The sequence below is a fragment of the Acromyrmex echinatior genome, chromosome 10 (genome assembly GCF_024713525.1).
Source record: "Acromyrmex echinatior isolate Ae372 chromosome 10, ASM2471352v2, whole genome shotgun sequence".
Taxonomy (NCBI): domain Eukaryota; kingdom Metazoa; phylum Arthropoda; class Insecta; order Hymenoptera; family Formicidae; genus Acromyrmex; species Acromyrmex echinatior.
The window spans coordinates 225,156-251,276 of record NC_141861.1 but is presented as its reverse complement, the minus strand read 5'-3'; the positions used below and the strand labels follow the sequence as shown (position 1 = coordinate 251,276).

Here is a 26,121-nt window from a genome sequence, read left to right as displayed (position 1 = left end):
TAATTATCGATACAGCCGATTAATTTTCACATTTGTGCGCGACAATGTGCGATACGAAGTGCATTTTGCCATGAGCAGCACGGCCAAATTAAATTATCGTTGAAGTAATACCGTTTCAATTTCCGCGACCTAGCATTTACAATTAATGCATTTACAATTAATTTACATGCTTACGTGCATACAGTTTACAATTGATACACGATAACTTATTAGTAAACTTCGATTTAGGGCATATGTGTATACTTCCCCCACTCCTCTCTCTCTCTCTCTCTTGCTCTCTTCCTTTCTCTATCTCTATCTATCTTTAGCTTTCTCACTTAGGGCGAAGAAAGCAGAACTGCAGTATTGCTGGTGACTATTGATTGCCGTTTGTCATTGAGATATTGTTGCCTGTATAAGGAGAATGGATCAAGCAGCATGTATGTATCTTATCAATTCGAGGCCCCGCGCACTGAAAAGGTGCACGCGATGTTTATTTTTATAATGTTGTATATATGTACACACACACGCACACAGACACGCACACAGACACACACACACACATTTTCTTCTTACGCTACGTCGTACTTATTATCTTGATGTCTATTCGTGTTTATTCACGCTAGTTGCTTTGTATTCCATTTGCATAGTCGAGTTTATGCGCGGAACTCGCGATTTGTCGTGCTTTTCTATGATGGACATACGATAAATAAAGCGATCTCTAGTCTGAGAAAGTACAAAAGTACGAATGAAAGTTTTTTTCTCGGCTCGAGAATAGCTCGCTATTTGCATTTAAAATTACTCGATTGAGTTGGAAATGCATACGTATGGAAAGCGTTTTCTTTGTGACTTGCATGAATTTTTAGTTTTATTTATATATTTTTTTACATAACTTGTTTGTGTGATAACTGTTGAAATAATTGTTGGCAAATGTAGCTAAGATTCGTTACGATATCCATGGGAAAAAGTCGAATAGCACGATACGATGTGAATTCTTGGCTGATGTTTAGAACGATAAACGGATAAATAAATTTCAATTTTCAGATATAATGAAATTTCTCTGATTATAAAATCAATCAATGTAGAGCGAGATAACTCGCGAGAAGCGTTGGGGAAGATTTATTGTCGAAATTATAGATTTCAAAGCGCGGATTTGCGGTATTTTATATAGCATCCGCGATTGCATATGGGGATCAATGCACTGGTACGTCCCATCGCCGGGCAAAACTACCGATAACCTGCGATCAGAAATTGCTAGTCGCAATTACTGTCATACTAGATTACTAATTGGTGCCGGCATTAACTCATCGGCGTCGGCTTAACATTAAATGATTTAATGTCCGGCATTGTTTTAGGTACCTCGACCGTTTTTGCTGCCGCACTCATACATTTATAATATATACTAAAAAGTATATATTTGAACAAGGCACGAGTGATGAGATAACTGAATATTCGTAGTAAATTGTCAAAGGCAATCTTGTCTAATGTTTGCTAACGTTCGCGTTGTCGGAGAGAATATGTGAAACATTAATAACGTAACGTTGAAATTTTTGCGGAACGGTATTTCGGCGCTTAAACAGAGAGAAAGGAATCAGAATGACAAAGGAGATAATTAAAGAGCATATGCGAGTCAAGTGCCGAAGCGATTTAACGAGCGGCGAAAATTCGGTAAATGCGTATCGCTCGACTCTCTGTGACTCTGTCAATAGCGATTAATCTACATTCTACGTGATATTACGAGTACTTTGTAGATGTAAAATGTGGATCGCGTATCATTGTGTATTATTGCATGTGAATTTCGAATGTTAGTTCTCTCAATGGGGCTATACAACAGAGAGAAACAATTTGAAATGCGAATTTTTTTAAATTAATTTACAATAAAAAGCTAACGTATTAGCACAGCGAGAGAGGGGAGAGTTAAGAATTTTTTAAATAATTTCTGACTTGAGCGCACTTGAAGAACACCTTGTATTAATAGGTGCTAACAATTAAGAAGTATTTAAATAAGTTTTTTTTTATACTCTTGAATTAGGAAGATTGAACAATCTTCTCTGAAAAACCGCCGAAAAAAATCACTTTTGTAAAAAAAAAAAATGCGTAATTGTGAGAGCTTTATGGGCCGATTTGCGCGGGGCTTTTTAACTATACATAGTATACATAGAGCATGTAATAACGAATTAAGCGATTAATCGATTAATATGTATTATACTCCAAAATGAGTACGACTGATTGTTAAGCGTTGATTTTGGGCACTCGCTGGGATTTAAGATAAGTCGATCCACCGTTATAATCGCTAAAAAAATGTCTCCCGTGTGATCGTCATCGTTGAATGACTGATAATAATCGTCATGTAATATTATAATTTTGAAATTAATGATGCACCACGATATTCGGCTGTACCAACATATTCGAATGCGTCTAATGTTAATTTTCGTTTTATCGTTATTGCGCGTGATATATCGAGGAACATTGTAACAGCGTTTTTACAATGAAAAAGCCTGGCCGGAATCACCCCAAGAAAATAATCGACCAGCTTAAAAAAAGGTGAAAAGAATAACAAGTACGAGTTCGTAAATAGATAAATATAAAATTTATTGAATTTGCATTCAAATTCGATAAAATTCAAAAGCTAAACATAAAATAATGAAAAAAAACACAACCGTTTTTTATTATCATATATTATTTTATCGTAAAGTCATTGGATTTATTGTGGATAAATCTACATGACTACAGGTTGAGTTCTTTGTAAAACAAGATTTTTAATTTTTTTAAATTTATCATAGACGTATATTATTATACTTAAGTGTTTGTATAAACTTATTTAATTACGATTTTATTCTTTTTACGATTTTCTTTCTTTATACATTTTATTATTAGTGTCAGAAATTAAATTGCACGGAACTCATACTGCACAGAAACCTATTTTCTTTTGTGTAAATCAGAGTCCATCTTTTTGGAAATCCGCATCGACTCAGACTGCTTCAATTGAAAACGCTGAACAACAACATTGTAACGTTGTATAGAATGTACGAATCAAAGTGTGCCATCTCGAAGCAATTTTCAGTCGATATTCTGCAAAATTCCGACGAAGATTTTATCACAGAGAACGTAATAGAAGTTTTATAAGAGATGCGATTGCCCTGTGAATTATAAATAAGAAACAACTCTTAAACTCGTAAAGATCGCTCGCTCCTGGGAGATACAAATATTGGGGATAAGTCACCACCTGCCGCCACCAACCTTCGTTTCTCCATCGCTCGTTATTCTTGAATCGTAAATAATGGAGCCACTTATGTGTTTTACTCTTTTCTCCCCAATATCCCTTATGTAAACGGATGTGTAACAAAAACAATAATTAGATATCTTCATTATTTTATAAAACTTAATTTTTATAAATTCATCTATATATTAAATATAAAAATCGCAATTAATATGTAAATTTATTCTACATAAAGATAACGAGATTTTAAAATTTAATTGAATAGGTCAACTTTAAGATTGAAAGTAACGCTGATGCAATCAATAAAATAACTAAGACAATTCATTGATATTCATATCTGCTACTTTCCATAATTAAAATATAACAAACTAAAATGAAATATAAAATTAAAAATAAGTGCGAGAGTTTATAAGAATTTTGTTAGTATACACAGTGGCAGTTTGTCGCTCTATGTTTGTCATTCCATTTTCTTTTATTACCGTTGAAATGATTTGAATTTTAATTTAAATACTTTATATACATATTTGCATTTACTGTAAATAAAATACAAAATCCTTTTATTCTAGCTGAGCGTAAGAGAGTTAATATCAAGATAATCAATACTACTACTAATGTAATTGCAATTAATAAAAAGAGCGTATACGGAAAGTATGTATACGGAAAGAATTTTCTTTTAGAATTTACCCTGAAAATATGATGGTTGTGATACACAATATGCGAAAAATGTTTTAAAGATTCTTACTATGCACTTCAGTAAAATTAATCAAATTTATTTTATACTTTATTGTAATATACTTTGTTGTTTATTAATGAATGAGAGAGATTTACATTAATATTCTTCAAAATACATTGTTGTCTCACGACTATCATCATTTTTAGGGTAAACTCTAAGAAAAAATTCTTTCCGTGTGTAAAATAATATCAGTATTGACAAAATATATTCGTCGGTAAAAGCTGTTAAGAGATAACGATGCGTTTGAAAAACGAGGCGAGCTTGGCGAGGTAATTGCAAATGACGATTTTCCGTCCATCTTGTAGCACACGATTTTAACGAGGACGATCGCAACGCGAAAACGATCACGTTCCAGTGAAATTGTGCACGAGCATCGTGTATACTTGATACATCCCTTTTATCGACTTCCACCAGAGAATATCCCGGCAAAGTGCCGCGCGCCGTCAAGGTACGACGATAAAAAAAGAATCACAATTGCTATGCATGATAGACCTTGCATCTCGACGTCCGATTCCGGGCGATTTTTTTTTTCGGACAATAATTATTTAACAGAAACGAAAATTCTTTTAAAAATTCTTTAAAAATTTATGTTAATTGAGTGCAATTATCCTTTTCCGCTCTTCTCTTATGATTTTGCACAGAGGAAGTAAATCACTAATTAAATAATCTGAAATAATTCCTGTATATATATAGGGTATTTCAGATTCGATGCACCATCTGCTAATGACAGAAAATTCATTTTTAAAGCCATTTTGAGATGAAAATTCTGATATCAAAATATCTCAGACAATAGAGTAATAAACATTTTTTTAACATAAATATCAATAATTAGAAATATCAGTAATTTTATCTTCACCTACGTAACATTTATATCGATATTAACAAGAGATAATAATTGACTTTTACTTTTAACACTTTGTATTGTACCACACCTAAATTTTTAGACGGCATAATTCGTTTTAAATGATTATAATTTAAAATTTATTATAGTCTCGAGAGACATTTTAGGATTAGAATTTTCATCTCAAAATGTCTTCAAAAGATCTTCAAAAATCTGGCATCAGCAGTACGTTGAATTTGAAACAGTCTGTATGTATGCATATATATATATATATATATATATATACATTGGCAAAAACTATTAAGTATTTATTGTAGGTTTAATAATGTATACACAAATGATATTGTTAAAGCATTTAAAGGAAGTGCAAGAATTTTTTATTTTAATTATATAAAAAATGTAAAAAGCTTTTTCAGATCATGTAAAAAGCTTTTTCAGATCATAAAATAAATGAAGTGATTTATTTTATACAAATATTACAGTTTTATGTTGTAATATTTTATATAATATCTCATAATTGTTTTTACATATTATTTCCGTTTTTAGCAATATCAATTAAAATTATTTCCTAATTTTTATTATTTTGTAATTAAGATCATAGTATATATATAGTAATACTACGATTATAATCTACGATTATAATTTGAAAGATTAAATGAATCGCAATACAATTAATCTATGTTTTTCATTAATTATATGATTGATATATTTTGATACGTTGCGTTCGTAAGAATCTATTCCTTGTAAACACAAACGTTTTAAATAATTCTAGTACGATTCTTTACTTTAGTACGATCATTGAAGATGACTGAAAGTCAACTGAAAATTAAATGCGAAAATTAAATATGCATTACATTTATAATAATAATAGGTTAAAATATACATTATATTTTGTTATAGAGCATTTATAACTACGCAATTATTTACTTTTGCTTTTATATCTTGATATATTTGAAATTTGGCATATATACTGAATAGTTTTTATGCTCTATATATATATATATATATATATATATATATATATATATATATATATATCTTGCTTAAAGTAATACTCTTGACAGCCACAAATATTTTGCGGTTATAGAAATATTCATTAATCCGGATGGTAATAAAAAATTGTTTTTTTTTTTCAAATTCTGAGATAAAATCACATTTAATGAGGACGATTGAAGATGTAAGGAACATCTTGTGCGTGCACAAATTACACACAACACACACACATACATATACACACACGTACTGTGTGTATGTATGTGTGTGTGGGTGTGGGTGTGGGTGTGGGTAGGTGTGAGTGTGTGTGTGTGTGTGTGTGTAGATTTAGGTTTAGGAAACGTTGATTGCCAGGTACGCCGTATGCTAATAAATAGGAAACGACAGAGAAGGTATTCGTGCGTATCGGCGCATTGACGAATATTTTGCGGACCATAGCCTAGCGATTAGGCGATTTCACAAATCGATGTTATATATCTGTACCTGTACACGTATAAGAAAAAAGAAAAAGAAGAAAAAAAAAAGAATAAACGCGTCACTGGCCCCGGGATCAACCGGGAATTTTCTTGTCTCTTTCCATGAATATATCGTACTTGTACCAATGTTCCAACACACCACATAGCGATTTAAATAGCGATTAACTAATATAATACACCGATCAAGCGGAAGTACGACTAAATCCTATTATTTTTCCCTTAAGGCAACGATTTTCAAAGTTCCAGCGCCATTCCTGATATACAAAAAAAGAAAGGAAGACAATGTTGGTAAATTTTCTACGGTTTTTCCACGAATTTTTCCACAAGAAGGAATTCCATTCCCTCTTTTAAAATAATTTATATGCATATATTTAGTACTTATTCTATTCAACCTAAACGTGACGATCGTAACTCGAGAACCGTGATTCTCTGGTTTTTGCCCCTCGGAAGTGGAAGGCCGGCCTTCGGAAAACGCTGCCTTAATATGGCTTTTAGATGTGCGAATACAAGGGACTGTTTCGTGCCGGAAAGTTTTCGAGATCGATAAAGTCGACGTGCCGTCCCGTCCTTCTCGTGATTCACTTTTGGAAACGATTCGTGGACATATTGCCTTGCCGTATTAATGATAAGTATACTTGAGAAAATATTTCGAGCGACAATGCGAATTACAAAAATGCCGAGCCTCGCGAGATTAAGAAGGTATGATATTGTACGAATAAACGTCGAGAGAGAAATCGAGCGAATTAATAGATGTTCAAATATTATAAAATATTCCCGTTTAACGTGCGTTCAACGTTTAACACGCATTGTAATTATAATATACATGTAATATATAAAAGAAATTTCATGAAGAAAATCAAAAGTAGTATGTAATATGTGATAATTAAAGAAGGATGGTTTGGTTAAACTTTGTAGAATTTACTAACAAGTATTGATATACCCAAAAGTACGCGTATGTACACACTTGTATACATATAAATATTATTATATGTTAAAACACACAAATTGTTCTTCTTTCTTTCAAGAAAAGCTAATTTTTAATATATTTTTTTTATCAAAGCAACTATAAGATTTATTTGCCAAAAGGATTTTTCTTAGTTATAGAAATCCTTCGTACGTATTAAAAGCTACAGTGAGTGCGAAAAGTATTCGTAAAAGGAAATTTTTTTTATAAAAGCCTTATTTGTAGAAAATAAACAATTAAAATTAAATAATTAATAATTTTATGCAATGAATAACATTTTGTTCCAACATAAACGACGAGCTTCGCGTGTATTCCTGATTTTAGAAGTTTCTCGATGTATATATCTACTTTTAGTATGAATATACTTTTGGGGCGTCCAAACAATTTTTAATTTTCGTTTATTTTTAAAATAATATATATTTTCTATAATACACATCCTTTTGGTGTATGTATATACATATAATTTTGAGAAACGTACGGTCTACTTTATTTGTATGAATAAATTGTTAATTATCCAGCAAAAAATGACGCTAATTAGATATCGAATTGGTGTCAAAATTGTATCGATATCGATTCATCATTAATTTGATAAATGACGCTAATTAGATGTCGAATTGGTGTCAAAATTGTATCGATATCGATTCATCATCAATTTGATAAATCATGTTTTCTCACTGAATAATAATGTTTACTTTTTAAAAATAAGGTTTTCTTTAATACATTTTATACTTGCTGTATATTTACCGATTACTATTAAAACATTGAGAAACTATGAAAACACTCGAGAAAAATTAACACATTGAGAAACTGAAAACACTCGAGAAAAATTTTTTTAGCTACTGGAATTTACAGTTTTAGATGTAATTCATGCTCTAATTTACCATGATTTTTTTCTCGTATGCATCCAGTCGAAATGTCCACGAATCGTCAACGCTGCATCCGGAAGCTCCGTTGCGACCTATCGTCTTTTTCGTCACTGACGTCGAAGCGAATTTGACGTATCGAATTTGAAGCCTGCAAAGAACATATACATATGTACGTGCTTACGAAATTGCACTGAATGAACGATTATTCGTTCGACGACAGAAACGGAAGAAAAAAAGAGAGAAAAATCATTCCGACGATGCTCCATATTGTGCTCTATATTGTGAATATTTGAGGGGAAAATGTCAAAAAAATGTTCAATTTTTGGACACCAAGTGGAGGATATCCACGTGATTACATTAACGATGAGAAATAATTCGACGTGTTAGTTTCTTACGATGTTTTTATCTCGTGTATTAAATCTTTATATATACATATAATATATGTATAGACTCAGCGTATACAATACGTATACACAGGCATGCAATATATACGTGAGCTACGTCCCCCCCCCCCCCATATACGTGTAACGTGACGTATTTATGTGAATTTTATCATTTTACTACGAACGAATGTATGCCGTATAATTAAATAAAGAGGGAAAGAATACACATATACATATATACATATATATATATTATAGGTTCCCGCGCATGGCGTTTTATTTCACGAGATACTGAACTTTTTCAGATTGTCATGATCCAGTAAAAAATGTAATTGTAAAGTGTAATCAATAAAGAATTTTGCCTAATAATTCGAGGATGTTTATCACCCGATGATATAAAGAAATATATACTTTTTTATTACTTGAAGTTCTATAGCACAATTTTAAATCAAAATATTAATAAAGCAGTACATGCAGAGAGAGAGAGAGAGAGAGAGAGAGAGAGAGACTGCGCATGCCAGTCTTTTTATTGTTACCGTCGAAATCGGCCGTACAATTTAAGCTACCGCCCTGGATCGTCCGTAATTCTCTGTGCTATGTTTTTATCGACAGGAGGCTCAAGAAATGGATGTAGCTACGTAGTACGTAGTTCCCAAACCAAAAATGAATGTACTCTCTGCCCTCTCTGGTGCAACTGAGTGCCACTCGCTGCCACTCCAAACAGTCCAAACTCCAAAGCCACACTCAGCCAGCAGGTGGCAGCATCGAACGCGTGACGAGCAATGACGAGCGAATACGTCAAGCGATATGTTGTAAATAAAGAAGATATAAGGTAGATGATAATTTTTTGCGATCAGCGTGTAAATACACTCCGTTTTTGTTGCCCGGATCCAAAATCCTCCATGTAAATTGCGTTTGCGATCTAATTATGAACTGCTATTCGTGATGGTCAGTAACACAGTAAACGGGTAACCGTGCAAGCAAAAGCCAAGAGGTTTCCTGCCAGCCACAGCCAATCGATTCGCGAATGCATAACCTGCGAAACGTTACTTCCAGATGCTCTGCGTTAAACACGGCAGGAGGTACAGCGTCTCGTTGCTGTTTAATCTGATTCCGAGAGCTCTTTACTCGCGTCGCAGTGACCGAAGCACGAGTTCCTACAAGATTGTCAAATCTAATGGCGATTCCTTGGACGGTTAGTAACCTGGATTGTTCATCTTCAGTCATTCGTTGTATCATCAGATTGGAAGAATGTGACGTGTTGCGGGCCTGCGAGAACTCGCGTATAAATTTTGGGTATTTATTTCAAACATCCCCGCCCACTTTAATTTTGATGAAATTAGGCTCATTCAACGCGTTTTTGCATAAAAACGAAAAAATCTGGCAGAAAAAAGTGTCGCTCTGCGACTCCCGTCAACTGTGAAGAGACGTTAATTACGAGATATTAATCATTAAAGTTGATGACTATTCAGGTTAGGAAATCTGTCACATTCGTGAAAAAGATCCTTCTCTGTTCTTGCTACGTGTGAAAAGAATAATTGTAAACTCGTATAGAATCATTTATTTACTAAGAACGATGCACGCAAAATGAGATTTAATTTTAAAAAATTGACTTGGTTTTTTAGGGCGAGCGGAACGGGAACCCTTCGCATATATACATTAGTTGCTTTCCATTCACACACAAGTGAAACTGAGTCTGAAGTGAGCTGAATATTTTATACTCAGATTAATGATGTTGCTACTTACTTACTTTGATAAAAAGTTATCACAGGTCAACACAGGTTTATAACCTCACTTTGAAGTGAGTTTACCAGACTTGCTAAAGCACATCGTCTCGATCTTGTACAGATTATAAGTAAAAACTCAGTTGAATCTCACTTGTCGGAATACAAAAGGAACGCGCATTCAACTGAGTTATGACGTCACAAGTGAGAATCTATCTTACCTAAGAATAGTTCAGTGTAAATGGAAAGCAACTATAGATACACAAGTTGGCTATTGAATTTTGAATTTTATATAAGTCATCGAAAGTATATATGTTTTTTATATAAGTGTATACATTTACTATTTGTATATTGTATATTGTAAAAATACAGATATTGACAACAGCGTTTTGGGTGTCAACTCCAACTGGGAATTGTTAACGCCAAGGGGTTTTAGATTTTATCTTCCTGGAAGTATAGGACCTGCTTGGCTAGATGCTACTACCACTGCTCAAGTTAAGACTCAGTTCGTTAAACTGTGTGATAAAGAAGAGTTTATGGAGCCATTGAACAATAAAAATGAATATCAAAAAGATATAGAAAATTGGAAGAATATACAGCCGACATTGGACTGTGTGGCTCAGGAGTGTCCTATTCTTCTACGAAAAAGTATAGAAGAACTATTTCCGGGATGCTTAGATGTGACTATGTCACATCTCACTATTATAACTATTAGTCAGAAAGCAAATCTTAAGTCGATGAGATGGCGTAAAGAAACAGAAACAGAAAAACTTGCCAAATATGTAAGTTATATATGACAATGTTGTATGATAGTATGACATTTTTGTTTAAAAATCTAGTATATAACAAATATATATCGCTTCTTTACTTCAAAAGTGACACATTTAATAATTAATGATTTTTGAATTATTACGAATGAGATAAATATTATCCTTAATATTATCTCATCAATCATCAAAAGTGAATAAAAGTGAATATTATTTCATCAAAGATCATATGGAAAATATATTCTTTTCGCTGATATTATTTAATTTTCTGACAACTTAAAAAACAGCTTTTCAAATAAGAAAGATATCTCATAAGTCTAAATATATATCTACATACTCAGAGAAAAGATACATTTATACATTATAGTTTATTAGTTTGTTTTAGCAGCCTCCGATATATGTACAAAACTCAAAATAGTCGGTTACTGGGCAGACTTTATAAATCCTTTCAGTGGACAACCCTACTTGAGTCCAAGAAAGGGCGCCAATCTGTACGAAACCGATGAACGATTTCGCTGCATAGGATTTAAAGTACAACAGAGGAACAATTGCAGAATTATTGTTTCTGATAGTAGTCTACAAAATTTTATTGGTATGTAAATAGCTATATATATATATATGTGTGTGTGTGCATTGATAACAATCTGTAACAATTGAGATGCAAATCTGCTTTTAGGAAAACGTTTATCATATCTAACTTACATTGCATTGTTCTGACTTTTTTCTTAATTTCAGGAAGTCTTTATACTACAGCGCCTGCAAGCACAGAATTTTTAAAACAAATAATAAACGTTGATAACGAGGATCAATAAATATGTGTATACAAAAAAGAAGATTTAGTTTATTTATATAATGAATGATTTATCATTTTTAAAAAATCTCTTGCGCGCCTATATACATATATAACCAATTGAGATGTTCAATTAAAACTATTAAAAGGCAAACGAATCTAGCAAATTTGATTTCATATTATGATATTAGGTGTTGGAATTAATTCGTAGCGTTTTTAATGAAAGAATGTTATTTATTTCACATGAGCATTAAAAAATACATTAATGAAAGTACTTCCCATCACTTGTAAAACGCTACGAATTAATTCCAACACCTAATAAATGTCTATTGGTACTACGCTTAATAAAATGCGGATAATGTATGTTTTATCTCTTTTAATGCTCATAAACTATCTAATATTTATTTAGCAAAGATAAATGCATAACGTTATTAAATAAATTATAAATTTTAGACATCTTATTTAGAGAATGAACCCTTTCTCGATAGTGAATAAAACATTTTTTTATTTAGATAATATCGGTACAAATTGCAATTGCTCTTAAAACTATTATTTCTATTACACATTGTTATTTTCCCTTTAAACATTAAAGAAATCATAAAATATATTGAATCTTACGTATTATATATTCATCACAAATTACGACCGACACCTAGCTTCTGTAAATATTATATATAATCTCTTTCTCTTTTTCTCTTCATATTAGAAAAATCAAATCAGAATTACATGTTTCGCAATAGACATTTTAGCGGCGTTATAACTCAAATCTAATCGTAAAGTAAAAATATCTAAATAATCATTAAATATGTTTTACGAATGGAAAATCTTTTGTTAAATTGCCAAATTCCATTAAACAATAATATTACAATATAAGAGCATTATATAATAAACATTATAAATCTTAAGATCTTCATATATATAGCTAACAGCTTTGTTTTCTAACTCGAATATATATAAAACATGTTCAAAAATACGTATTTACGAATGTACGTTTCGTACATTGGATGCACTGAGAGAAAAACTTTTTGGTATTTATACCTATAATTTCATATTACTATAATTATAATTATGACTATTATAGTATTAGTAGTAAGTATATATAATATGTATATTAGAATGGTCGAAATTATTTTAATAATTTTTGAAATTTGATCGGGACACCTCAAGGTGCTTTTCCGCCTACTGTGTCCCGGTGGCACGGGTTAATATTGTTCAAAAAATGTGAAAAAATTCTGGTATTATTTTTTTTTTTGAGATATTGAACCATTTTAGGGAGTGTCCCGATGTCAATTTCAAAAATTATTAAAATAACTACCCTAAAGTTCTACCAATCAACCAGTATATAATAGTCATAATTATAATTATAATAATATGTAATTATAGTTACAAATACCAAAAAGTTTTTCAGTACGTGTCTTAATGACGTGAAACGTTAAAGACAATTTAGATGATCTATAATCTCCATGTCAGAGAAATAACTGAAGAAATATCAAAATATGCAATAAAATACACAACATAAAACATAAAAGTGTCTATCCTGAAACTCGATAGATCAATAAAATGTGAGCTAAGAGCATGTCAAACCACAATTTACAATCTTAAAGTAATCAAGATAATCAAGACAACTTATAGATCATAGGTAACTTGGTACCACCGGCGGAACGAGCTCGTATTCGTTACGAAATCTCTTAACTGTTAACAAGGAAAACTTATGTACATATAAGCTATAAACGAGTACTATACACACACAATATTTCGAGATATTATTATATCAAAGTAAATTTTCGTACATTTCATATATAGATTATGCCAGGATGTTACTTGTTATTATCTAATTAATTTTATTTTTTGTCGTTTATATCATAAATCGATTCAGAAGAAAATATATAAGAATAATAAGAAAATATATAAGAATAAAAATACAACTATGTAGTTAAAACCAGTTAACAATTATTGATGTATAAATCGCTTGTACATACATACGTTTACGTGCTCACGATCTCTGTATCATAATATATTTCTATGGTTCTTTTTGGTAAAACACTTGTTCATTAATACGCGACGTGTAATCACATAACATAAAAATAACTATTAAAATAAGGTGCTGACAATGTGAAGTTGCAAAATCGAAAAGAAATAGATTGCTCTTAGTCGACCTCTAACTTTCGGAACGAACCGCATATTCCGCTTAATTCTTCGTTAGCCTCTTGATAATATTTCGGCGATATTTCAATATACATATCGTCGAGGGCCTTGAGTTCATCTTTTTTCTGTTTTAGTTCCTTCTTAAATTCATCTAAAAGATGAAAGATAGATAGCATGTTAGGAAATAATACAATTTGAGTCTGCTTAAAACTTGAAAGAATTGCGAAAAGAATCTTCGTACCGATCATTTCTGAAAGCGAGATTTCCCCGCCATATTCCTTCGGTAGTATCTTTGGATCCACTGCTTCTTTTAACTCTTGTATGTTCCTATGTATCTGCAAAAATTGCAAATATAATTTGGATGTGTAAATTTAAACGCAGCCATATTTACCATAACGCGAGACCTAAGCTTCTCGTTTAATAGAGATATGGCGAATTCGAGGAACTTCGCTACGCCGCTGGGTAGATTGATTAAATGTGTCTCTTTGTGACGCATCGGTGTACTGTTCTGTATGCACTTCAATATATTACGAATGTCCATGAAAGACAACGTGCCGAAATGGTTCATGGACAATCCCGCTTCGTCGTTGAGATATGTGTAGCCGTAGACTTGACTTTTCTCATCGTCCATTAAGCTCTCGACCACCATACTATGAACCCGGAGCAAGTGTGCAGATGAGAATTTACTAGGGTCGAAACGCCCTTTAAAAAACGGAGAAAATAAAGTAGTATGAATATCTAATATATGCTCGGAGACTAATCGCTTGAAATTAACTATGAAACAGAAATCTCAGGCTTAATAATAATAATAATAATATCAAGCACGAATTAAGAATTTTATTAAAAAACTGGGTAACTTTCAATACAATGAATTGAATAATACCAATAATTGGGGATGTGTTCCACTTAACGTTCTCGACACTCGCGTACGTCACTTCAATTTTGTTTAATATTTGGTGATAAGAAGGATGAAATAATGTTCACGAGAGTTGGAAACTTTAAGTTTGCGAACGCATCTTTGAAACGTGAAAATAAATGACTAACTGATTAGTTTATATATTAGTTTATATGTGGAATATGTAGATAAATGCTACTTGAAGATTGTGCTAAACGTAGGAGAAAAGTATGCTTGTTTGATTTTATTTGAGACGAACAAGAGATATTTAATAAATTTAGTTTTGAAAAACTTTTAGAAGTGGCTTAAAACAATACAAAATATAAATAATAAAAGCATACAGCCACAACGCACGATGTATTTACTTATGAAATAATTTTTTAAATATACGACTCGCTAAATATATCGTGACTGTATCCTCCTCCTTATTATTTAATAAATTTAGGCTTGTTCTATTTTTTGACAAACTTCAGCTCACTCTCTAACTCTCACTCTCTTACTTTCTTATGCTCTTACTCTTTGACTCTTTAATCTATTAAATAAATTATATAAACATAACAGTTTGTCCGAAGATCCGGAGCAACCTTACTATAATATGTCATGATTTAGCTGCGTCTTAAATTAGTCTTTTATATTCATGGGATTGATACCTGCAAATGACATTATCACTTTTCGCCCGTGTTGATCTCGCTTTAACATTGGTACTATATAGCCGTTATCAATGATGGCCATAAGTTCCGGATCATCAACGTCGAGATTTTGAAACCAATTGGAATGAAGTTGCCTGATAGTGAGATACTGTTCCAGCATCTCCTGCGCCATCGGCAAACTGAATTTCTTCGTCCTAAGAAATCTTAGTAAAAACAACGAATCGGTCCTACATTTTTTAATCGCAGGATGTTTCTCGATCCAATGCCGAAATTGCTTCAGCGCTTGCTCCCTCATGTTGTCATCCTCACGGAGTTCCAATCTAGCTATTTCCAGCGTTTCCGCATCCAACGTACTCTTATATTCATCATATTTCTTTTGCTGTCCTTCCGATATCATCATCTGAAAAGTAATGCAAGTCTAATTAATATCTTATCTTATGCCTTATCTAATGGATTTTACATCTTGATGTAACTTCTTGGAATAACATTGGTTGTATTAAATCGGCAAGAAAAAGCAGTTTTACAATTGTTGTAAAATCCTTTAATGTGATTGTTTATGTATTTAGATTCAGTAAGATACACTAAGGGCAAGATTAATCGTATTAAAGAATTTTTATTGCAATAGCAGAATTGTTATTGCAAGGCTGCTTTTTCTGCTGATCGAATGTAGCTATCATCCTCCTTATCTCTGAAAACAGCATATTCAGAAATTTGAAGAAAATATATAAATTGATTATGTTAATTTAAATATTTAAGGAAATAAATTATTATTTTAAATAAAAAAAACGATAATATTTGAAAAATTATTTTAAAAAGTTACTAAATGAATTTGTTTTTTTTAATGTTTTTTTAGAAAAGATCTTATCTAAACTGGATCTTAAACACACATTACATTTTAACAACACATTTACATTTTAAATAATATTTCAGCATGAATTTACATGTACACATCCAGTTTTAGGCGCTTCAAAATCATTTTCGATTTTTAAACGCAATCTTAAATTGAACTGAGGTAATTATAATACAAAATTAAATTCTTAAGTCATTTTTAAAATCAATTTTTTTAGTTAACATCCATTTTTTTGTTTTATAAAAATAAAAATACAAATTTAAAAAAATGGCTTAAGAAACTGAGCGAATGGTGTTAAAAATATTTGTGTCAATTTTCATTCAAAAATATTAAAATATAACTGAAATATCGTCCAAATCTTGATAAAATAATACGTCTTGAGAAAAGTGTTTAAAGTTATGATAAATATTTCTTTAGATTTATAAAAATTAAAAACATTTATTTTAATCTTTTTACCTTAAAGTGATACTTGTGCTATAAGTATACCTTGACTCTTTTTAAAAATGTAAATTATATTAATAAGATTTAGAATCATAGTAGAGAGAGATTATATAGATATTTAAAAAACAATTTCTTAAAAATCGTTTTTTTACTCTAGAAAATAATTTGCTCTCTTAATAAAAGAGAATCTAGTTGACATTAAACTTTTTTTTTTATTTTTTTTTATTTTTTTATTACTTTTAATTTTGACATTAAACTGTTTGATTGAATATTCATTTAATGGAAAAAGAGCATCTCACACACACACACATAATCTAAAGTTTTTTAATTATTATTGATAAAATTAGAACATCAATTTTTAGAAATGTTAACTTTTTTTTATTTAATTAAACATAGTTGACATATATAAAAGCAATGAGAAATGAGAAAATCAAATAGCGAATCATGGACAAATTATTCCGGTTCGCTAGCAATTAATATGGCATGGAACGTAAAGAGAAAGTCTCGGAAAGCATCTGTAAAGCATAGAGACATTATAATGTCTAGACGGATAGAGAATTATGTTAATATAGCCAAGATATAAGCATTACTAATTGTTAATTAGCATTAAATTTATTAAAAATATTTAAACCATATTTTCTTTTCATTTTAATGTATCTTTATAAAATCAAGCTTTTCGTCTTACACACAATAATCATTTTATCGTACTGATACTTTTTATTCATGTATTAATGAATTAAATTAATTAAACCTTACAAACAATATATTTAATTTGTGATTATCAATGAATATTTTATATATATAATTTTAGTGTAGAAAAAGATGAGTGTGTGTGTGAAGAAAGATCTATTATAACTTTTTCATAAATTTTTATATTGTATGAACCAATAAGAAAGATAATTTAAATTATTTTTCATAATAAGCTTAATATCTGATTTAATATTTTAGTAATTAATCAGCTTTAAGCTTTACATTCTAATCAAAACATTTAGAATCAAGTATATAATTTTAATATTACACAATTTTAAAATTAATTGTATTGAGCAAACATTTTTGTTTTTATGTATTTAAATTGTATTGTGTATCAATGGGATAATTGTATAAGAAATTTAATTAATCGGAAGTTAATTTAACTCACAGTAGAGATTCAGAAAAGCCTTTGTTAATCAACGTATAAGAATGTTGACAAAAGTTATCCTTCATAAAAACATCGATTCTTCTTAGCTATTTCAAGAACCTTGAATCCGAAAGTTATTATCCAACGACAATTACTTGAAATTCTTCGCGAGTGTGTCGATGCTTAAACGATTCGTGAAACGAAAGTGAGACACTGGGAGGAAGTAGTAAACGAAGCAGCTTCGCTGCTGCAATGGGAACACGCGCGTTTCGTGATGTGCTATATTCACCGTGTGCTCAGATCCGACTTTCTATCCTATCACGATACTCAAAGTGCAATACCGTATAAACGCGATATCGTTTCTATTCAAGACCACGTCATGAAAGAACGCGACGTTGTAATTCGGTGGCATTGACGAGTTTTTGTAACCCGCATGACACATCTTAAATTACGTATGCTGAATTCCAAATTCTCATTACGAATTTAACTAAGTACTAGTTAATATGAAAAATTTTCAGTTTTCTATTATACCGTCATTCGTCATTTAACACAGTTATTATCATTGTAACGAAATGCGTTACTACAGAGGAAGGGTCCCATACAGCATTCAGAAAGTTTTCAGAGATATCTCAGAAATATTTCAACTGAAAAGTGAAATATTTCATAAAAATTGCAAAATATGTCTGCAACATATAATATTTTTCTGAAACAGCTCTGAAATAGCAAAATATCCGCAATTCTTGTACATGAAACCTTGTTGAAAAGTTGATGAAAGTTCATGCAAAGGTCGCGCAAAGAATCTGCAATCTTTTTGAAATATTACTAAAGAGGTTTCATTTTTACAACAATGATTTAAATACTTGAATGATTTATATACTTGATTGATACTTAAATAATATTTAAATTTATTATGTCGACATAATAAATTTGAATATTGTTTGTTTAAGTATATATTTAAATATTATTTTTGTGATCTGTTTACAAATTACAAAACTTATTAAAATAAACTTAAAATATTTCTCAAAAATAGTAATTATATCACCAACTATTTTGATTAATTAATCATTAATTAATCAATTATTATGCATAAACACTTATGCATTTATACATAATCACTATTAAAAAATCACACTTGGAATTTCCACACAATATCATTATTCATATACGAATATTCATACATTCATATTCAAAAAATTTTTTGCAATTAAAGCAGAACAAGCTATTCATATACCTATCATATATATAAAGTTTTTTCCAATTAAAGTAGAACAAATCACAATAACATCAACAAAATAACGTTAAACTGAATTGCGATTGATTAAAAAATGACTTTTAGTAAACATTTTGGAGCCATTTTAACATCATGATGATTTTTTGTTCTGTTTAAATATGTTTTTCAATTTATTGCATATAATAGATTTTAGAAACATTTCTGTTAAAGCATTTCATATAACATATTGCATAGAATCCTTTTAGAATCGTTGCGTATGAGATGTGAAAGGTTGAAACGTTTCTGAAAACATTCCGCACAAAACTTCCGTGTTGTACAGGATATTTATTGCCGATGGAAAAGGCCGTACATTCTAAAAAATATCAGTGTGTATTCAACACTATGCTGTATCTTTAATTTAAAATTATCATCGTGTTGGTTAATAATAGCAACATGATGTGGATTTACAATCTCTGATGTTTATATTAACATATAGAGAGAATTATACAGACATCACATCATGATGTTAAATTTACAACAATATTTTTTAGAGTATACCGCGAGGATATTATCGTGCGAACTTGATGAGTTGTACATTGATCCACTTTTACCACTCACGCTCGCCAAACACACTTTTGCAGACGGATGTTAACGAGAGTTAATCCTCCATTCGAGAGAAGAAGCTCTAAACTGCGTCTTATACAAGCTATAATTCAATCTTTCAATTAAACACGATCAACTTTATAAATTCGGCATTTTACTTGAGTTTTACTTTTCGATGTACGCTTTCTCTTTATTCCATTCAAGCATTTTCCTTTCTATTAAATGCGAAGCTGAATTCGCATTTAAATGGATATTATTGTTTTTCGATTAATCTTTTATTAAAGGTCAAAGGACAAGCTCGTTTCAAAATGCTTTCTATAGTGAGCATTTTAGTGAGCATTCTTGTTTAGTTTTTTTCCCATATATCTAAAAGCTTTTGCCTTTAATTTGCTATTTATTTAAAATTTATTTAAAATTGCACATAATTACAGAAAGCTTTTTTAAATGAATTCTTGTTCACTTATTAATAATCATAATAATTAATACTTGGTTAATATTCAATTTGCTGTTTTTAGTCTCTTCTTCCCACGACGATCACTCTGTTCGCTCCTTTTTTCTTCTTGTTTCTTCAGAGAACTTCACTCGTTGCTTAGCTGATTGTAAATTTTTTCAAGTCAAGAAATCATCTAGCCAATTAAGACTTTTTATAGTTAAAATAGTTGCACTATTTTAATTCCACTATGATTCGGTTTGGATTTATCCGCGACGTTGAAGGTGCAACCTTTGAATTTTACGCGCAGTCACCAAGTTTGAAACGAGAAAGACATTGACCGTTGGACGGTGTACACCAAAGTAACCCAGTTGCTTGGCTGGCTGGTCAATTTAAGTAGAGATCGTCGTGGTGGTGCTAACTCTCGACGTGGACGAACTCTCAAGACCTTCACCTACATCTTTGCGTTCTTCATTTCTCAGAAGTGAGAGATAGTATTCGCGAAAAATATATTCGTGTATTATATCGCCGTATACAAGTATCCGTAAATATATAATTTTTATAAATACTTAAGAACGTACAAGTTGCTAAAAACCAAAAGAAAATCTTACTTTTGCTGTTCATATCCATTAAAAAGCGGATAATTAATCATTTTGTACATGATTGTTTGATAAAATTGAAGTTGACTTTTCTTCTTATATCGTTATTCTTCTATATTTTTACAGAAATATATATTCAATTAATATACAATAAGGACTTTTTAAAGTCTAGCAAAATAACGTATGCTATAATTAAATTGTTTTATTAAACTTCATATAAACAATGTTGCAAACATTTCGACCTTTCTTCAATGTTACTCCTCTTCAACGTTACAAAATTTACATATTACTAACGTGTATAAATTATTACATATTCCATAAGCCTATAGTGAACTTAATTATATAATGGTTCTGATGTCCATTAACTCACCTTAAATTGTTCTAGTACGACTGATTTCACAAAATTTTCAATATTTTCGGTAGAAACGTCATTCGAGAATTATGGTTGGATGACCACGTACATAATGATTATCAAAAATTGTCGTGTGATATTTCGTAAACAATTTAAGTTAAATCGATGAGTTTAGTAAACAACTCAAGTGTTAGCGTAATTGAAATGTAACACGACAATTTTGTACCATTGAAAGTAAGTTAATATTTTACATGTTTTCTCCTTAAAATAACTATTAGTCTATATAATATTTACAATCTATGCATTCCACATCAAACCGGATACGTTTGAAACATCACTTTATTTTTTTTTTGCTAATGTATGTATTTTACAGATAAAAATATGAGATACGTGTTTCGCAAAAAACGTTTCATGATTTTAGATACTTTTTTATTATCTGGGTATAATATATGTATACTAATTAGTGCTATAAACATAACCTTTTTGTAAACATAAATTTAACCGAATAACGTTTAATACCTGGAACTAATTAGCATTTAAAATTAGTCAGGATTTTAGAAACTTTTATTTTATACTTGCTTGCTTTATTGTTATGCGTTTTAATAAAAATGCTGAATCTTATTATTTGTATTTGTTTATGCGAGCTTACGACAACAAACATCTTCGAAAAGCATTTTTCCAAAAATAAAAATTTAAGACAATCTTATAAAGAAGCAGCCTCGTTCATTGATCGTTCAATAAACAAACGCAATATCGACAAAAACACATTTCATTATATTTTTAATTAAGCAGGTCATCAAATATTTTGTTAAATTAAAAATTAAAATAAAAATTAAATGTACATGAAGAATCATGTTATAATAAGCATTTGATTTCGGACATGTTAAACATCAAAAAACAAAAAAATAGTCTTAATCTACAAACGGATACTGAGGATCTTCACAAGGCATACATATCGATAATAAATAAAATCTGACATTGCAATATCAAGATTATTTTAATATATTATTATTCTTCAGTCAGTGTCTCATGACAGTAACATATTATATATTTTTACCTCGAGACTTATTTTAAATACATTTATATATAATAATTTTAATTTTATACACTATTAATTTTATTTTATAACCAACTTTTTTCTACATTGTCTGTGATAGCGCTATTTTATTATTTTATTTTAAACCGACATACTGACGCTTAATATAAATTGACGAACATCTTCTCGATATGCGAAACATAATTGTAAGACCAGTTTGAATTTTTTCTATCAGAATGACGTATTTGCTTGATTTTTATCCTCGTACAATCCATTTATTTTATTTCTAATTTAACTTTTTCTCAGAATTAAACATCAGGAAATTTTAAATAAGCGGTCGTCCAGCCACTTGCGACTTTCTTCTCTCTGTGAAACATCTCTCTGATCATTATTATATACATAATTATCCATCTCTTCGACTAGGTTTCATCATTGTAACATCACTCGTACATATATAATTTTTTTTCGAATATCTAAAGAGGGCTCAATCGAGAGACCGAAACATGTAATATATATTTAATTTTTAATTAATTACAGAATATTATATTATATATATTTCTCATTTGAATTTTTATGTTTTAAAATAATTTTTTATATATAACTCTTATATGTTCTATATATTCTTTATATTGTGTCTGTTAAATGTACATTCTCTCTCTCTCTCTCTCTCTCTCTCTCTCTCTCTCTCTCTCTCTCTCTCTCTCTCTCTCTCGCTCTCTCGCTCTCGCTCTTTCTCTCTCTGCTTGAATCTGCTTTCGTATTAATTCCGATATACGAAAAAAAGAGATTGAGGTATTATGATAATGAAAGTGAAATAATGACTAAAACTTTGTATAGAGATCAATTTCAGTTGCAAGACTGGCATACGAGGCGTACGAGGAAACACAAATGTCCAGAAAGCGATGAGCGTTTCACTCGTTAGCCAAATTGGACAATCATTCCGTCTTTCATTTCGCGAAATTAATCCGCTAAAACCTGCCTCATGCTTTCTTTACTATCACGGCTACGTAAATTATTGCATAATCGATCGCTGGCACGACGTTTCTTAACGCCATGCCGGTGAAAGTCACAGCGTGCGCATATACATACACGCATATACACAATATATCGATACATACGCCTTTCTATTCCTCTCGCCATTTTTACGTCAAGATCTTTGATAACTTCTCAACAAACGAGAATGAATTGAAATGGATTAAAATGGATTAAAATGGATTCAGATTTTCAAAAATATGAATGTTAAAATGAATCCTTTTCAATCCTTAACGCAATTTTATTCATTTATAGGAATGGCATGAAGCATATTTTTATGCTTTTCAATCTAAAAATAATATTATAATATTTTGTGGTGTGTGTGCATCGTGAATGCTGGTTAATTTAAAATCCTGAATAGGAAATGCAGTTTTTCAATCCAATTAAATCTCTCTCTCTCTCTCTCTCTCTAAAAATAATATCAGCTATTTTCGTGTATTGTAAATACTTGCTAAAGTAAATACTGTTAAATCAAAATTTTGAATACGAAATGCAGTTTTTTAATCCAATTGAATAAAGAAAAATTTTTTTTTAAATGGACTATGAATACTATTTAATTCAAACTTATGAATGGAAAATTCATTGTCATTTAAAAATGCATCATAAATGCTATTTCAGAATTATGAATAAGAAATTTTTTTGTTTTAATTCAACTGAGTGAAAAAAGTATCATAAAAATATATCATGAATTCTACTTCATTTAATATTTAAAAGAGACATAAAAAGAACTACGTAAATATGTGCAACAAATATTACATATGTAAATTCCTTATTTTTAATAAATTAATTTTGCTTTTATGTATATTTTATATCAATACATTTCCTTTATTATACAGCTAGCGTAATTTTTGTAAAAGTTTTAAAATAATAACTATAGAATTTCATGTAATTACTACTTTGATTTGTTTAAACTTTTACATGTATAAAAATTTTTTATATGGAATCCAATCCATTTTTATGGATTTATTTTAAAATATGGATTCGCGGATAGATTGAAAATTTCCAATCCATTTTCGTTTGCTGGGCTGGTCTTCTTCGATATGTCCAGATTTGCATAGGTGTACACTGAAAAAATGCCGCAGCAATAAATGTCGTTAAATCTGTACTCGGCATAAATCATCCAATTTTAATATGTATTTGATATAAAATAAATCCTATAATTTTTAATGTAAAAAAATGTATTACAAGCTATGCAATCAACATCTTGACAATTTTGGCAAAATTGCAAAAGTTTATTAGATGGAACAATTAACTTCGTTCTACATACATTCATTATACGAGATATACATTCGTTATAAGAATAATTTAACTTTAATACTTTTTATTTAATTTAATAAAAATATTGAGATAATTGAACTTTTGTGTCTTGGATTAGAAAACACTTTGTATTCTTAATGGTGTAAAATTATATATTTCTCATTTCAAGATAATTAAACTTTGCGTTTTGAGAATTAAAAGATCTATTTAGTACTTGAAATTTAAAATATAAATGCTTTACATTGGCGAACATTTGAGAAAGTAGAAATCCCGGTAAAGTTGTTTCATGACCGTAACTAATCTGAAGCTTTGAGGCTAATTATGTGTAGATGTGCTCATCAATTCGGCGGCGTAAAATACAATTTATTGTGCCTATTGTGCGGGAAATACGATAAAGATAGAAGATTCGTGTCATGTATTTATTTTCGGGCATATATATCGACAAAGATGAAATTTTATTTGGCGATAATTCAATAGATTAAAAAATGTGGAACGGTTATACATTAACAAAATTAAGAAAAGCAGCTAATACTTTATCGCTTTAATAATGACTTTTTAACTCTCTAAGATACTATCAAAAGATCGCAATTTATGCATATCAGCACCGCGTGTATGCAAATGGGAAATATCGAATAAGAATTTCAAGCACTTTGATACAATTAGCTTATGTGGCTGCCGTACAAGTTCGTTGAAAGTTTCGTGTCTGAACAGCTAAAAACGCGTACTAAGGAACGTTTCAGCCGCTGCACTTTCTCCGGCGACCCTAAAAGCTTCAACGACGTTCATTGAAATGAAAATGCAACCATCTCAGTAAGATAATATTATACATATTGATGAAATATATATTTTTAAAGTAATGCCGATCACCGATTTAAAATCCATATTACCATTTGCATAACGATTGAAAAATAGCGATAAACTCTTAAGAAAATATCTTTTGATCTCGAAAGATTAAACTTTGCATTTACGAATCGTGCAGATAATAGTCCGAATGAGCGTTTAAAACAGAATTGTCAATTATATGTATTTTATCGATAATGAAAAGCTGTGTTTTCATTTAGTACAGAAAGAAGGATTTCAAAAAAAGAATCGATTTTTGCCCAAAAAGTGTAAGCAATGAGAATAGTTTGTTTTTTTTTTTGTAGATTTTGATTTCTTGAACACGATAAAATTATTATAAGTTCGTAGCGTTTAGGGAATACCTCGAAAATTGAACACAAACATGATGTATTATCAAAATTTCAATAAATGCACCATTTGCTCGATTTTCCTAAATGTTTCCTAAATATCACAAACATTTTAATAATTTTATTGCATCTAGTAGGTCAAAACCTACAAAAAAACACTATTACTTTTACTTATATCCTTTGGGGGGAAAAATTGGCTACTTTTAATTAACATCCTTCTTTAATATTGGAAGGTAAAGATTAACTATTCATTTTGAGTGTATATTAAAAGCATTAGTAATTAAATGCTTTTATTGAACATTGAAAGCACTTGTTGTTAATACTTAAAATACTTTTAATACTCAAAATTTTAATACTGATCAAAATAAAGTTAGTCACTACCTTCTAGTCAAATCATAATCAAATTTCTGTAATGGCTCTATGCGCTTCTTAGTTGTTACAATGACGAATTCTATCAAAAAATAACTTTATTACACTTCGTTTTCGTAAAAATTCTTACATTTATAACAATTCAGATTAGTAAAACATATGTAATTGTAATTATATTAAGAGAACAAAGATATCAAGAGGTACGCTATACT

General features: G+C 30.2%; 3 protein-coding genes and 1 long non-coding RNA gene across 5 annotated transcripts in view; 2 read left to right on the top strand and 2 right to left on the bottom strand.

Moving 5' to 3' along the window:
• The window catches only part of LOC105147836 (GTP-binding protein RAD), a 67,871-nt gene extending 59,047 nt beyond the window's left edge, over positions 1-8,824 (top strand). Inside the window, exon 15 of the transcript XR_015546496.1 lies at positions 322-8,824. The gene's annotated coding sequence lies outside the window, so the exon portion shown is untranslated. The remainder of the gene's footprint in view (positions 1-321) is intronic.
• The window catches only part of LOC147908187 (uncharacterized), a 37,182-nt gene extending 28,051 nt beyond the window's left edge, over positions 1-9,131 (bottom strand). Inside the window, exons 1-2 of the long non-coding RNA XR_015546505.1 lie at positions 8,992-9,131; positions 8,088-8,220 (exon numbers count right to left, since the gene is read on the bottom strand). This is a non-coding gene — a long non-coding RNA (uncharacterized LOC147908187). The remainder of the gene's footprint in view (positions 1-8,087; positions 8,221-8,991) is intronic.
• Positions 9,021-11,779, top strand: LOC105147854 (cobalamin trafficking protein CblD). 2 transcript variants are annotated; one of them, XM_011059175.2, is made up of 5 exons: positions 9,021-9,287; positions 9,512-9,650; positions 10,552-10,961; positions 11,322-11,538; positions 11,682-11,779. In XM_011059175.2, exons 2-5 carry the CDS (start codon positions 9,512-9,514, stop codon positions 11,756-11,758), a joined length of 843 nt encoding a protein of 280 aa, XP_011057477.1. In that variant the 5' UTR covers positions 9,021-9,287; the 3' UTR covers positions 11,759-11,779. The 2 variants fall into 2 exon arrangements, with proteins under 2 accessions (XP_011057477.1, XP_011057469.1); XM_011059167.2 differs by having other exon boundaries at positions 9,186-9,403.
• Positions 11,780-13,517: 1,738 nt separating this feature from the next.
• On the bottom strand, positions 13,518-26,036 carry LOC147908186 (clavesin-1). Its single transcript, XM_087410730.1, has 5 exons — positions 20,134-26,036; positions 15,427-15,826; positions 14,273-14,583; positions 14,123-14,216; positions 13,518-14,032 (listed from the first exon to the last, which is right to left on the bottom strand). The coding sequence occupies exons 2-5, from the start codon at positions 15,824-15,826 to the stop codon at positions 13,884-13,886; spliced, it is 954 nt and encodes a 317-aa protein (XP_087266856.1). The 5' UTR covers positions 20,134-26,036; the 3' UTR covers positions 13,518-13,883.
• Positions 26,037-26,121: the final 85 nt, after the last annotated feature.